The sequence below is a fragment of the Dasypus novemcinctus genome, chromosome 2 (genome assembly GCF_030445035.2).
Source record: "Dasypus novemcinctus isolate mDasNov1 chromosome 2, mDasNov1.1.hap2, whole genome shotgun sequence".
NCBI lineage: Eukaryota > Metazoa > Chordata > Mammalia > Cingulata > Dasypodidae > Dasypus > Dasypus novemcinctus.
This window is the reverse complement of record NC_080674.1, coordinates 11,372,209-11,385,409: the sequence shown is the minus strand read 5'-3', so window position 1 is coordinate 11,385,409 and position 13,201 is coordinate 11,372,209. Positions and strand designations below refer to the sequence as shown.

General features: G+C 40.3%; 1 protein-coding gene across 6 annotated transcripts in view; it reads left to right on the top strand.

Annotated features, from left to right (window-relative positions):
* CTNND2 (catenin delta 2) overlaps positions 1-13,201 on the top strand; it is a 1,007,180-nt gene that overhangs the window by 585,229 nt on the left and 408,750 nt on the right. For 5 of the 6 annotated variants that reach the window (XM_058306943.2, XM_058306942.2, XM_071207533.1 and 2 more), the window contains one exon: positions 3,281-3,453. The exons of the other annotated variant lie outside the window; for it this stretch is intronic. In XM_058306943.2, coding sequence (XP_058162926.1) covers positions 3,281-3,453 — 173 coding nt within the window. The remainder of the gene's footprint in view (positions 1-3,280; positions 3,454-13,201) is intronic. 6 annotated transcript variants of the gene reach the window in all.

Genomic DNA, 13,201 nt, shown 5'->3' with positions numbered 1-13,201 from the left:
CAGATAGGGTGTCCACCTACCACATGGGAGGTCCAGGGTTCAAACCCAGGGCCTCCTGACCCATGTGATGAGCTGGCCCATGACCAGTGCTGATGCGCGCAAGGAGTGTGTGCCATGCAGGGGTGTCCCCCATGTAGGGGAGCCCCACGCGCAAGGAGTACACCCCATAAGGAGAGCTGCCCAGTGCGAAAAAAAGTGCAGCCTGCTCAGGAGTGGTGCTGCACACATGGAAAGTTGACACAGCAAGATGCCACAACAAAACACTACACAGATTCCGGGTGCCTCTGACAAGAATACAAGTGGACACAGAAGAACACACAGCAAATGGACACAGAGAGCAGACAACTTGGGGCAGGGAGGGGGCGGGGTAGGGGAGAGAAATAAATGAAAAATAAAATCTTCAAAAATAAAAAAAATAAAGCTCCAAACTATAAATGCCTTTTAGATCTCTGGCAAATTTGAATTTTCTACCTCAATGCACAGTAATGTTAATAAACCTAATCAAAAGTTACTTATTTTGTTTTACTCCCATTACGAAGTAATTAAGAAGCATACTATAATTTTAACCTTTCTCATATTTTCTTATGTCTATGCCCTCAAAAACTGGAATGAATAAATGACATTGATTTGAAACCTAATGAACAATAGAAAAATCATTATATAGTGTATCTATAGAGTTTTAGCTATTATATTGACTGCTTTGCCCTTGCCAGTTGATATGTCAGTATTATACTATTATGATATATTACTTGTTGTTAGAATTTCCTTTGTCAGAATATATCTAGGTTTTAGTGCTTGAGAAGTGTGAACAAAGTAATGAGGTAGAGAATCTTGGTTTATTTTCATTGAGTATTGATCAAATCCATGACTGCTTCTATAAAAGATGAACAGATTTGATTATTTCATGATAGGTGTTTCAGAGGCACATAAATCATGTTTAATTGAAATTCTTCTGATTGGGGATTTTAAGTTCTCACATAAAGATTCTGCCTGGAGAGTATTTACAGCCTTCTGGAGACAATTTTATGAATCTTTTTAGAATTTATTAAATTATTTAACTTTCTAACCACACCCTCAAGAAAGTTCATCAGAACCTGTCCACACACATCTTCAAAAGGCGACTAATTAAGGCCTGCGACTCTTTTGCTTTATAGATTATGTTAAACTGTTTGCCTGAAATTAAAGATATCCTTGTATTTCATCCAAGTGAAGTTTTCAAAAGGTTGGGGCCCTGTGGTTCTGTCTTGTTCAACTTCATTGCCCTGTAGGTGTATTGTCACAGGTGACTGGTCATGATAGGCTGTTTCTCCTGGTCCAAAGCAGTAGCAAAGGAAAGGGCCATCCCGCCCATTGTCAGGTAGGTCCGTGGCCACTTGGCTTTGCCAGGGCAGCTCTCGCTCCTTGAAGCTGTGTTCTTCTGCGGGGACGACGGGTGCAGCGCCTGGTCAAATTCATCCCCATCCCCCAGTGACCCCCCCCTCCTGCATGTTGTGGTTGGTCTCTGTCACCCTCACCCATGAGCGGTCCTCCCTCCCTTTCCATGGGCTCCCGCACATTTTGGTGGCCCATCCTGGAGCCTCAGCTACCACCTTTGTCTGCCTCTCTCTGCCTGGCAGCGTCCATAGCAGCCATGGAAACAAAAGGTTCCTGGCATTCCAGACTGAAATTCAGCATGCCTCTCCCCACACAGACATTGTCTACCTGGTCGATAGGCCTAGAACCTCATCAATGCAAATGTAATGATTTTCTGCTGTCTACTGGAAAGTTCACCACCTGGTGTCTATCGTTTTGGGGGGGACTGTAGCTTTTAAATGAAAAGAAAAAGGATCACAATTGTACTTTGTTATGCCCTGCATGGTTAATTTGGGACTGATGGATGCATTCCTATTTCCTTGCTTGGCTCTTCTTCCAGAATATATAGATTCTAAAATACCAAGCTTTATCCTGTATTAATGAATTGGCTTATTATATAGCATTTAGTGATGAAAAGGTATTTTGGCATTGTTTAAAAGTTGCATCAGGAAATCGGAGGGAAGGAGATTTTTAAACGACAAAGGTTATGTCAACTGATGCTATTTAAGGGAGAACGCATTATTTTTACGCAAAAATGGTCCTTGCCATGTCAAATCTGGAATCTCACTTGAAATATAAAGTCATGTTCCATTCTTAAAAAGCAAGAAATGAGGTACTTGAAATTTACTCACATATATTAGAAATGATACTATTGTCTAAAACTGCCAGAGGGAAATGAGGGACTGTATAATGGTCATACTATCTTCTGTGCACATATAATTACCCTCTATCAAAAATCAAGTGACCTTGAACTGTGGTTAAGATAACATTAAAAACTTGCAGTGCCGAAATATCCCCCTCACCTGCCCTTTTTACCCCCAACCCTCTCAAACATGCACAATGGAAAATTACAAGTGTATTTATGCTAAGTATTTCTTTTAATCCCCCAAATGAGTATGAAATTTGATTAAAGAAAATTTGTTTAAAAAGAAAATGGACAAACTCTTGCAAGGATCCCATCGAAACAGAGCATAAGAAAATAAAACACAATTTCATATGCAAAATATAATTAAATTATGAGGCCAGATTCTCATCTCACCATCGCTTGTAATATCCACCACATTAGCGGCATCAATCTGAGCACTGTGCCTTCTCTTTGTTCTTCTACTGTGCATTAGTGTGATGGCAAAGATAACTAGTCATCGGAGATTATGGGAAATCAGGGTGAATTTTACAATGTACAAAGAGCTATTAATATTTTAAACACTGTCTACCCTTGAGGCACTAAGGAATTACATCACTATTTATACAATAGAATTTGGCACTGATTGGAAGGTTTCAAGTGTTTTAGCATCCTGATAATTAAGTAGGAGATATAATTATATTAATGCAATTAACATGTACCGAGAAGTAGACTTTTAAATGATTTTGAATGTTTCTGATATTGTCTGATCCAGAAATAACTGCTTGATTAATTAATTTGTCTCTTAAAAAAAAATGTCCCTATGTAGGTCAGGATGAGATCATTTGAAAAACCTACTCGTTTGAGAACTTTTAAACGCCCTCCCGCCCACCCCACCCCACATACACACACATAGAATCTCATTTGGGAGCCGGAGTCAAATGATATGGTCGTTTTAGTTCTCAGAATTCAAAGCCTAGATGACTGGAACCGTGTGCGTGTGATAATTCTAGGCTACTCTCAATAAATAATACATGTCATTTCTGCTTCACTGTCACTGACTGCTCTAAATGACTTTCAACGCAGGGCCCAGCCTGCTCTCCCAGAGTGCACTTCAGCTCAATTCCAAACCTGAAGGGTCTTTCCAGTATCCGGCCAGCTACCATAGCAACCAGACCCTAGCCCTGGGCGAGACGGCGCCGTCGCAGCTCCCCACCCGCAGTGCCCAGGCTCGAGCCACCGGCCAGAGTTTCAGCCAGGTAGGTGCCCGGGGCCAGGAGCCCTGCTGTCCCCATCCAAGGCCCCAGGGAACAGGCTGGGTCTGCAGGTGGGCAGTGGCTGGCACCTCCACTCCTGCTTTCTGTAGGTCCATCCACAAGTTCGGGAAGATGCCTTCAGGGCCCTACGTTATGGAAATGAGTAAGAAAATATGATGTTAGAGCAAAGCTGAACTAGAAACATATTTTATTTAGGGATATCTGTGAGTTCCTTGGGCTTGTATTTCTTTACCTGTTTATTAAAATGTGAACGTATGTCTAGTCATTCTATGTATGCCTATATGTGATATATGACGTGTGTTTTTTTTAATTTGTAAGTGCACCTGGAAGAACTACTGAGCATCTCTTTTTTTCTCCTAAAAGAAAAACATGAATGAACATAATTAAATAATAGTATAAATTTATAAATTATATAACTATAATTTAAACCAAGGAGGCAGAACATTTCTAGAGGTAACTGTGATTAGTTTTTAGTAATAGTTACATTGTCAAGTCTGATTTTGAATTGTGCCCTTAATGGTTTATTTAAGGCATACAATTATAGTTTACCTGTACAAATTCATCAGCTGCTGTTAAAACCAACACGGTAAAAAGAAGTGACAACTAATAATATAGAAATGACTTTCTCTAAAATGATGTCAGTTCTTTGTATAGCTAATATTTTGGTTTGTTTCATTTGGGGGTGTAGGCTTTCTTCGATCTGCCCACCAGAGTTAAAGTAAGGGAAATCTCTCCTGTTTTAGGCTACTTTAAACTTATTTTCAGCAGCACGAGGTCCTTATGGACTGCTCTATGCTGATTTTTTTAATCTCTGTGCTTTTGCTTCTGGGATGAAGAGCCTGCAGCCCCCAAAACCACCCCTTTGCGTGACAAGCCTAGTTTTCTCATGCCTTAATCAATGCAGCATCACTTCTCCAAGAAGCACCTCCTCCGTAGCAGCTGAGACCATCCCCATCCTCCTGCTCGGCTCCCCCTGATACATTGTTACTACTCCCCGGGTCTCTTTCCACCTAAACTGAAAGCTACCTGAGGGCAGGGGCTGAGCCATTTTCTTTTGTATCCACAGCAACCCCCAGACCACGTGACTCCCAAGAAACATCTGAGGAAAGGTGGAAAAGGAAAGCTGGAGTGGTGTATTGTCACCGCCCCCAGAGGTTCATTTGCTGTGGCTAGGCATAATTGAAGCCTGGTGGGGGGAGTCTCATTACTCTTACATGATTAAAGTGAAATTATTGCCCCAGCAATATTTTTTTTTGAACAGGATGACTTTCTTTAGAGAATACCCTGTGCGTCAGTTGCTTGAGAGCTCGTACCTTCTTTTGATGCTGCGCCGAGAGATGGGAATAAAAGGAAATGATAAATTAAACATTCACCAAGAAGAAAGGTCTGTCCCTCTTCGCTGTAGCTGAGGGTGAGCCCTGTTCAGACAGTGCCCCTGGAAATACAAGGTGTGTTTGAGGGGAGGGACCTCAGAGCCACCTGGTTCACATCTCACACTTCATGGAAGTGACACAGAAGCCAAACCTGGAACCGCTCTCTTACCTAGCTCTTAGTTCACTGCTCGAAGAAAAAATGCTCCTCTATTCTACCTACTTTATAGCATTTTAATGGATACAGGAGAAAATATCTAAAAACTGATTTAAATTTGGGGGGAAAATTATTTTATACATATTTATGTATAGAAATGCATATATCTCACACCTAAATCATTATTTCATACATGATGTATAATGTTTGAAAGGTTGGGTGGTGTTTTTAGCATAGACAATATTGCTAGATTTTAATTATCTGCTTTTATTTTATTAAAAGATTGAATGGAAGCTATATGATTACTTTCTCTAGATATAGGTTTTATTGGCTCTCAAAGCATCCTGCTATTGAAAGGAACTATTTTTCTTTTTTCTATCCAGACAACTCTTTGATCATGACAACCTGCTCATGGGTAGGATACACTCATTTTTTATTTCTTTGGAAACAAACAGGTGGGTTTTAGGCCTTCTTTTATCCTTATCTGGCCATTCTTCAACATGCAAGGTGCTATACTCTGAAATAATGAGTATTTTATATTCAAATTAACCTATAAAATAATGAAGTTAGCTTTTATCAGTTTTTTGCTAGCACTTCTAAGATCCATAGCCGGTAAAACAGTAAAGCTTTACCTTCTGTTATTTTCATTTGAACTCTTTTATTACTCATGCTTGGCCTTTATCTCATAAATACCAAAGGCCTTTGTAACTTGATTGGAACACATTGAATCAAATGAAAAAAAGTCAGTATACCCATATCTGAGCAGCATAGAAAATGGAAATATCAATAGCAAATGTAAACTCAGTCAACTTATCACTGAGTTCTGGGAACATTTTGTAAGCCCAATTCACACAAAAGCTACAGAATGACTTGCTATTAAATTAGAGAACTCTTATAAATGTAATAGCTACCGTTTATCAAGCATCCAGAAGCAATGTTTTATATATATATATATCTCTTATTTAATCCACACAATAGGTCTGTATTATCATCTTCACTGTAAAGTTGAAAAAAAACCCATGCTCATCTGTGTTTAAAGAAGTTGGCTTTAAGGAATGTGCCACATTTTAACTTAGCAACAGTGGGAATTGGAACATGATGTTGGCTGAATTGAAATCTCATAGATCCATGAGGGAGCATTTCATATATCTCCTGTATATATATTGACCATTTCAATAAAATATACCTGCAGTTTGAACCTTTTATAGTTCTATAAATGTGGAGAAGCAAGAGAGAGACATACATTTCCATGTAGTTTCTCTGCTAGTTGGGGTTAATGATATTCTATCATCTGCTAATTGCCATGGAATAAACTAGTAGAAGCTCAAGACGATGGGATTTAGCCTTGCATTAAAATTCTACTTTAAAGTTTAATTAGAAAGTATAAGCTGTAAAGATATCACAGCTATGCATTTGAAGTCATCAGAGCTATAGTTTGAAGCCATCTATAAATGCGAATGCTCAAGGTTACATTTTAAGTGTGAGGCAAAGCTTACTGGAATGCTCATTTCCCAAGCAGAGGAGTAAGATAGGAAAGCCTGAATTTACAAACCACTAAGGTTAGAATAGTGATCTAATGCTGCAGGCTAATAGTTGTTCTGATGGGTTGTTGGTGAATATTTGAACTCTTATTTATTTAAGCTATGTGGTAGATATTGGTACCTTGATTACATTTGCTGTTTTGCAGAATGAATGTTTATTTTAAACATTCTAGGCCCTGTGACTACAAAATAATGTCAGAGAAATGTTTAATAAGCAACTCAGTATTTTTACTCTTTGTTTAGTGTTATGCCTTTGAAAGGGAGGCCATGTCCTGTTCTGATTACACCTTCATCCAGAACATCTTTGGAATGCCTCTATCCGGGTGGTGTTTTCAGAGCCTGTATTACATTCCTTTCAATATTCTGATGATGTTAAATCTCAGTCATTCAAGGTGACATAACTATTCAGAATATTCTGTAGTCACAAAGTGCAGGTAGAGCTAAAAAAGTTCAGATGATGGCTAACATGCCACAGTCCAGCTTAGTAAGACCAATAATAATTAACATAAAGTCCTTCCTGCCTCCCTCCCTCCCTCCCTCCCTTCCTTCCTTCCTTCCTTCCTTCCTCGTCCCTTATTTCTATTTCTTTCTCTTTCTCCTATCTTTCTTTCCTTCTCTCTCTCTCTTTCTCTGGTGATATGTACATTTTTTGCATCGTCCCACCATATATTGGTCCCCAAGTAAAACATCCCATCTAATTTACCATGAGATACTAGTTTCTGGCACTACCCCAGCTAAAATCATTAAAAATCAGTTTCTTAGGACTCTAAGATGATTTATAATGGAGATGACTTAGAGAAGATAAATGTAAGACCCTTCCCATCAGACCCCAAGGCCTGTCCAGTAGGTGACATGAGCAGATTTCTATTTACCCCGTTCCCCACGCCCAGCACTCTACTTGGCTGTGCTGAAAGCCTCCAGCCCATCCTCTCAACAGGAGGTGCAGACCACACTTCCATCCCTCCTTTCTTCTTCCAGTCAACCCTCGCCTCTAGGTCTGCCCTTCCTTTTAGGTGCCCCTTCAAACTAGAGCAGCTCTGCCTCTGTGTTTCAGGTACATTTGTTTTGTATACCTCTGTTTTATTCTTGAATGTACACAAGATGGTTATTTTGTGCCTGTTGCATGTCATAAGCTGTTGGTGGTTCATAGGGTGTGGTAGTAAAGAAATCGACAGAGACCCTGTCCTTCAGGAACTTACATTCTAGCAGCAGTGAACCAGAACTCAGGAAATCCACACAGTGAATCAGTGCATTGCATAGTGGGTCAGAAGGGGATGGTTGCTCTGTGAAGGAAAGGAATGATGAATAGGATGAGAGAGCTCCAAAGTGTTTGGGGCCTTGGTGAGTAGTGGATGTTTGGGCAAAGACTGAAGGAGAATAGGATGTGAGCTGATGACTCTCTGGAAGGTTGGTGAATGAAGAGACCCCAGAGCAGCAAGGAGGCCAAGGTGGAGAGAGGGGGTACAGAGGAAGAGAGTGGGAAGAGAGGCATTTGCAAGTGATGGGAGACCTGGTCGACCATTGTGATGGTCTTGTCTTTTACACTGAGTGCAATAAGGGGACAGTAGAGAATTTTGAGCAGAAGAGTGACTGGCTCTCTCTTACAAAACTAAAGCATCAGTCTGATGAATCACATATAACATCTGATAGTTTTGTTGCATATTTCTACTTCTTTCAAGCAGATCACCTTGCTGCAAGACCAGAAACATGAAATACCTAGTAACCAGCCCAGGGTTCTCCAAATATGCATCAGGTTCCTCAAAAATGAGCCTCATTCTTTATAATGATACTGCAAAGAGAACGAAGGAGTTGGTTCTTCCCTGTGTTTGCCTGTTGCCACTCACGTAGAATTTCCTAGGGTTATATGAAAAGCTGAACATAAAGCTTCTGGCTTAGAGTAGTTACTCTAAAAATGTTGGTTTCTCCTTCCATGCTCAAACATAAAATAGTCTCACCAAGCATTTCATCCCTTAAATAAAATATGCAAGAACTGTGAGAGTCTACATTGGCAAAGTATTGCACAATGATAACAAGGGCAGGCAGACATATTTGGTTTTCCAACCAAATAGAAATATGTGTGTTCACAATAATAATCCTAGAGAAAGGGTCTGCTTGCTGCAGGAGATCAAGAAATATTGCTAGTTCTGTCCAAATAAAATGGAACAACAGTGGGTATTCTGGAAAAGCAGTAAGCCTCTCTAGAAGCAAAATTTCCATGTCTTTTGGATCTGGTCTACTTAGTGTTGGACCTTTATATTTTTTAAAAAGCCCTCATTTATGTTACATCATAATTGCAAATACCCCATCTGCTTGCTTCTGCATTGGGTATTGCTTATTTGTGCACGCTCATGTAGATACATGTGAAGGACAAGGAGATGGAGTGCTCTGTGGATGGTGGTAGGTAGACCAGAATCCTCATGGTGTACATAAGGTGCAAGCACCAAATATTGATTGTTCTGATGGAAAGGAGTATATAGACAACTAGTGTGACATTGCACCAGATTGCTTTAATTATGAAATAAGTAGTTGCTGGATAGTGATTGCAAAAAGAAAAGTCACCAATGAACTTGGAAAATACAAAATTGCAGAGATATATTTAGTTTAGAAGGCATGCATTATGCAGCATTTAGAGTAGAAATCATGCCATCCTACATATTTTCCTTGGCATATTTGTGGGAAACTGGCAATTTATTTGTTTTTAAGATAGTTTTAAGGTGACTGCTGTTTGTAAATCCCTACTCATTACTTTGCTTTAAAATCTTCTTCCTCCTTTTTTTCCTTTCAGTCTGAGGATATTTGATCTTGGCTTCAATAATTGAAACATTTCTCATTGCAGGGAGGGTTTGTTTGTGTTTTACTGTAACATTTCCTTTTCTGAGCAAACATTTGAGTTGTTAAAGTCACAGTAAAAGAGTCATGCTGAAATAAAAATTGTGCATAGTATACCAATGCTCATGCATATTTTTAAGAGAAAGAGGTCGTCCAGAAATCCCTCCTTAAGTATTCTTGAAAATAACAGTTGTGTAAAACACTTATGCCCTTGCTTTATATTTTTATGCTCTATTTTCTTTCCACCAATTGACAACAGAAATGGCCTTATGAAATACTTTTCAGAATGTTGATTATGACCCTAATCATACCTTTATTAAGGGAAGCCAAAAGGAAGGAAAAAACAGTATTCAAGGATGCAAAAATCTACCCCACCTACTTTGTAGTAAGGTCTGAGACCTGGGGAAGATGCCCCCTCCTTCTAGCTGAAGCAGGGTTTGTAAGGTTTTCCCTTTTTCTACCCCCTCCTCCCCTCCCCACCTCCAGCCCCATAATTTAGGGGCTTCTTAGGCAATGAGACAACAGTGGGATTATCTTCATTTTAATTTCCAAGTTATAGTTGCTTTTGTAGTCCTTGTAACTGAGAGGAAAGGGATTCCTTCCAAGTGCCTTAGTTTTTTTTTATGGACTTAAGTTTAATTTGCTCTCGGCACCATCTGTCAGTGTTAGTGATGAAGTCAACACCAGCTCAACACTGCCCTTCTTTCCTCACCAGCAATGACAGTTCAAGCAAAGATGACTTCAAGGATGGTACATGAACTATGAATAGAGGCTATCTCTTTACTTTCTATCGCATATTGGTTTTTATTCATACCTGCATTCCTCAACAGAATCACCAGACAAGGTTCTTGATTTTGTCTATTTCCAAAATCAGACCTTTATCACAGTACCAGGATTTACTACTGCAAAGTTAAGTAACAGTCCACAAGACCACCCTTACTTCTGAAACCACCTTCAAGTTTGGGGGTGCCCAAGAGCCCCCCACATGAACTGGCGGAACTTATTGAAGAACTTGCAGAACTTATTGAAACTGGTTATGCTCACAGTTACAGTTTATTACAACCAAAGACTACAGATTAAAATGAGCCAAGGGTAGAGGTGCATGGGCAGGTTCCGAATGTGGAGCTTCCCGTTGTCCTCTCCTCATGAAGTTGTGGACAACATTATGTAACAATACACATGTAATATGGAAGTCCACCAAGCCTTGGTGCCCAGAGTCCTTATTGGGGCTCAATCCTATAGACACTATTGATGCTCCACATGGCTAAACTCAGTCACCAGCTCCTCCAGACAGCAAGCTGATACCATTTGACCCAAAGCCCCCATCATAAATTACATTAGTGGACTCTCTGGCATGACTCAGAGCCCCCAGGTAAACAAGGGCACTTCTATCAAACAGGGCATTCCAAGAACTTAGAGATTACCTCCCAAGAGTCAAGAGCAAAGGCCAGCCCTGCCTTTGGGAAGATTAAATTCTTCACTGAACAACTTCTTTTGAAGTTATTTTAGAGTGGCATGCCTTCTGAAGACCTTTTCAAAGAAAAATTGTCAAAATGTTGTGAGCAACGGTAGTATTGTTCAAAGAAACCTGTTAAATGCAAGGAAGTATTTTCCATGGGGTGAAATCTTATTTTGGGCTATAAATTCATTTTAATTGCACGACATTATATGAACACTTCCCATAATATCTAAGTAAGACAGTTTACATTTTAGAGTTGGTGATTTCTTCTCATTTCAAAGTTGTGCAAGTAAATGGCCTTTTCCATATGCTTTTGCAAGCTTAAAACCAAATATGTGTCTACTCTGAGAAAGTCCAACGAATTTCCAAAAGTTTTAACCAGCAGCACATAGCTAACATTAGTAAATCATGATACCAGAATTGTGTGCTCAGAAATGTTATTTGTTCAAAGATGTCACAGTAAAGCCATGCCCTACTTCTTTGTATTCAGAATTTATTCTGGCTTGCTTTTTTTTTTAATATAATAAACTTTATTTTTAAAGAGGTTTTAGATTACAGAAAAGTTACATCGAAAGTGTAAGGGATTCACATATACTCCACCCCCCCCCCCCCCGCCACTACTTCCCCTATTAATAACATCTTACAATTGTGTGGTACATTTGTTACAATTGACGAATAAATATTGAAGCATTGTTATTAACTAATGTCTATAGTTTCCATTGTGGTTTACACTTAATTCCTTATGTTTCATCTATTATTCCCTCCCCCTCCCCTCAGAACCTCTGGTAACCATTATCTTTATAGAATATTGCATGTTCTTCCATTACTACAATATTAATAAGTTTACTTTGTCCATGGTTATATTCCCTCCTTATGTTTGTTCATTCCTCAACACTGAGGATTCTGGCATGGTGATGCCCACTTTCCTTCAGATTGAGAGGGGGCTTAGATCTTACAGGGCAGGTGGAAGGAACTGTTTCACTTGCAGTTGTAGGTACTTTGTTTTTTGGGATGGGAGTTGTCCATCATCATCCATCGTTTTGTTAGTTGTCCTGGATAAGTCTGATGAACTGGAGAGTAGATATTGGATACAACTCTTATGAGATTCAGGCTCCAACCAGCATATCAATGGAGCAAAGATTTACGTCTCTGAGACATATATTTAATGGGTATAGTGGTATTTATAGGCTCAGATAACAGGGGTGGAAGAATCATATGTAGGGAAATTATACATGAGTCTGACTCTCTTACATGGGGAAATAGGTTGTTATATAAGACACACCCACAGCATGCTGATTTTAAGGGGTTGTGCTTTGCCTATAGTGTCCAGATGGCTCCAGAGCCCTCAAAAGCACCCCTATCTGAGGATTTGTTTATGGTGGCAGTTAGCGAGATCTGCTTGAAACATGCATGAGTGTAAACACTTTTGTATTTGATGTGCCCCCGTTTTATCAAGGTCTTTTTCCAAATGCAGCCCTGGTTGGCATTTTGTATTGAACCCACCGTGCAAAGGAGGCTCATTCCCAGGAGTCATGTCCCATGCCAGGGGCGGCGGGGGGGGGGGGGGGGTGAGGGGGAAGGTAGTGCATTTATTTGCTCAGTTTGGCTTTGAGAGAGGCCACATTTGAGTAACAAGAAGGTTTTCAGGAGGTAACTCTTAAGGCAAGTGTTATTATTGGGCTAAGTTTCAATTTTACCAGAATAAGGTAATAATTACATGCATTAATATTGACGGCTTGACACAGCAGGTAAATTTTCTTTTATTAGGCACTGCCTATGTTACTCAAGAGATTCTCACTCCTCTATTTGGAAACGTAGCAGACACCCCAGGATAGGAGTTTAATATTTTGTTGTTTATTGTGTGGGTCTCCACCCACTGAATACCTTAGGATGAGATGGACACATTCATATTCCATAGAAGCCTGCTCTAGGTGCGTCCTTTCCCACACATCTCCCCACCACCGACACCCTGCACCAGTCACTCTCCCACGCCATATTTGCTGAAAGAACCTTCCCACGATTGGGAAGACCGCTACCTTCCCCGAGTTCACCGGTTCCTTCCCCAGCCCTCCCGTTCCATGGATAGTCCAGCCCACCCACCCCCCAATCCCACTCACCCTCGTACTCCAGCACCATCGACCCCACTCACATCCCTGCACCACCGTTAAATATTCTGGCTTTCTTAACCATATCGAACGAATAGTCTTGAGTCTCTGCTTCTATTACTCACCATCCAGTCACCCCTTAGTATTTCCTGGATTGAGACAGCCCCCGCAATCACCAGCCACAACTCCTTTGTCATCCAATCCAATGGCCACGCCCCTGAGTTTGGACTTCTCGGGGGTCCTGACCTTTGGCTCTGCCTTCCTTCGAA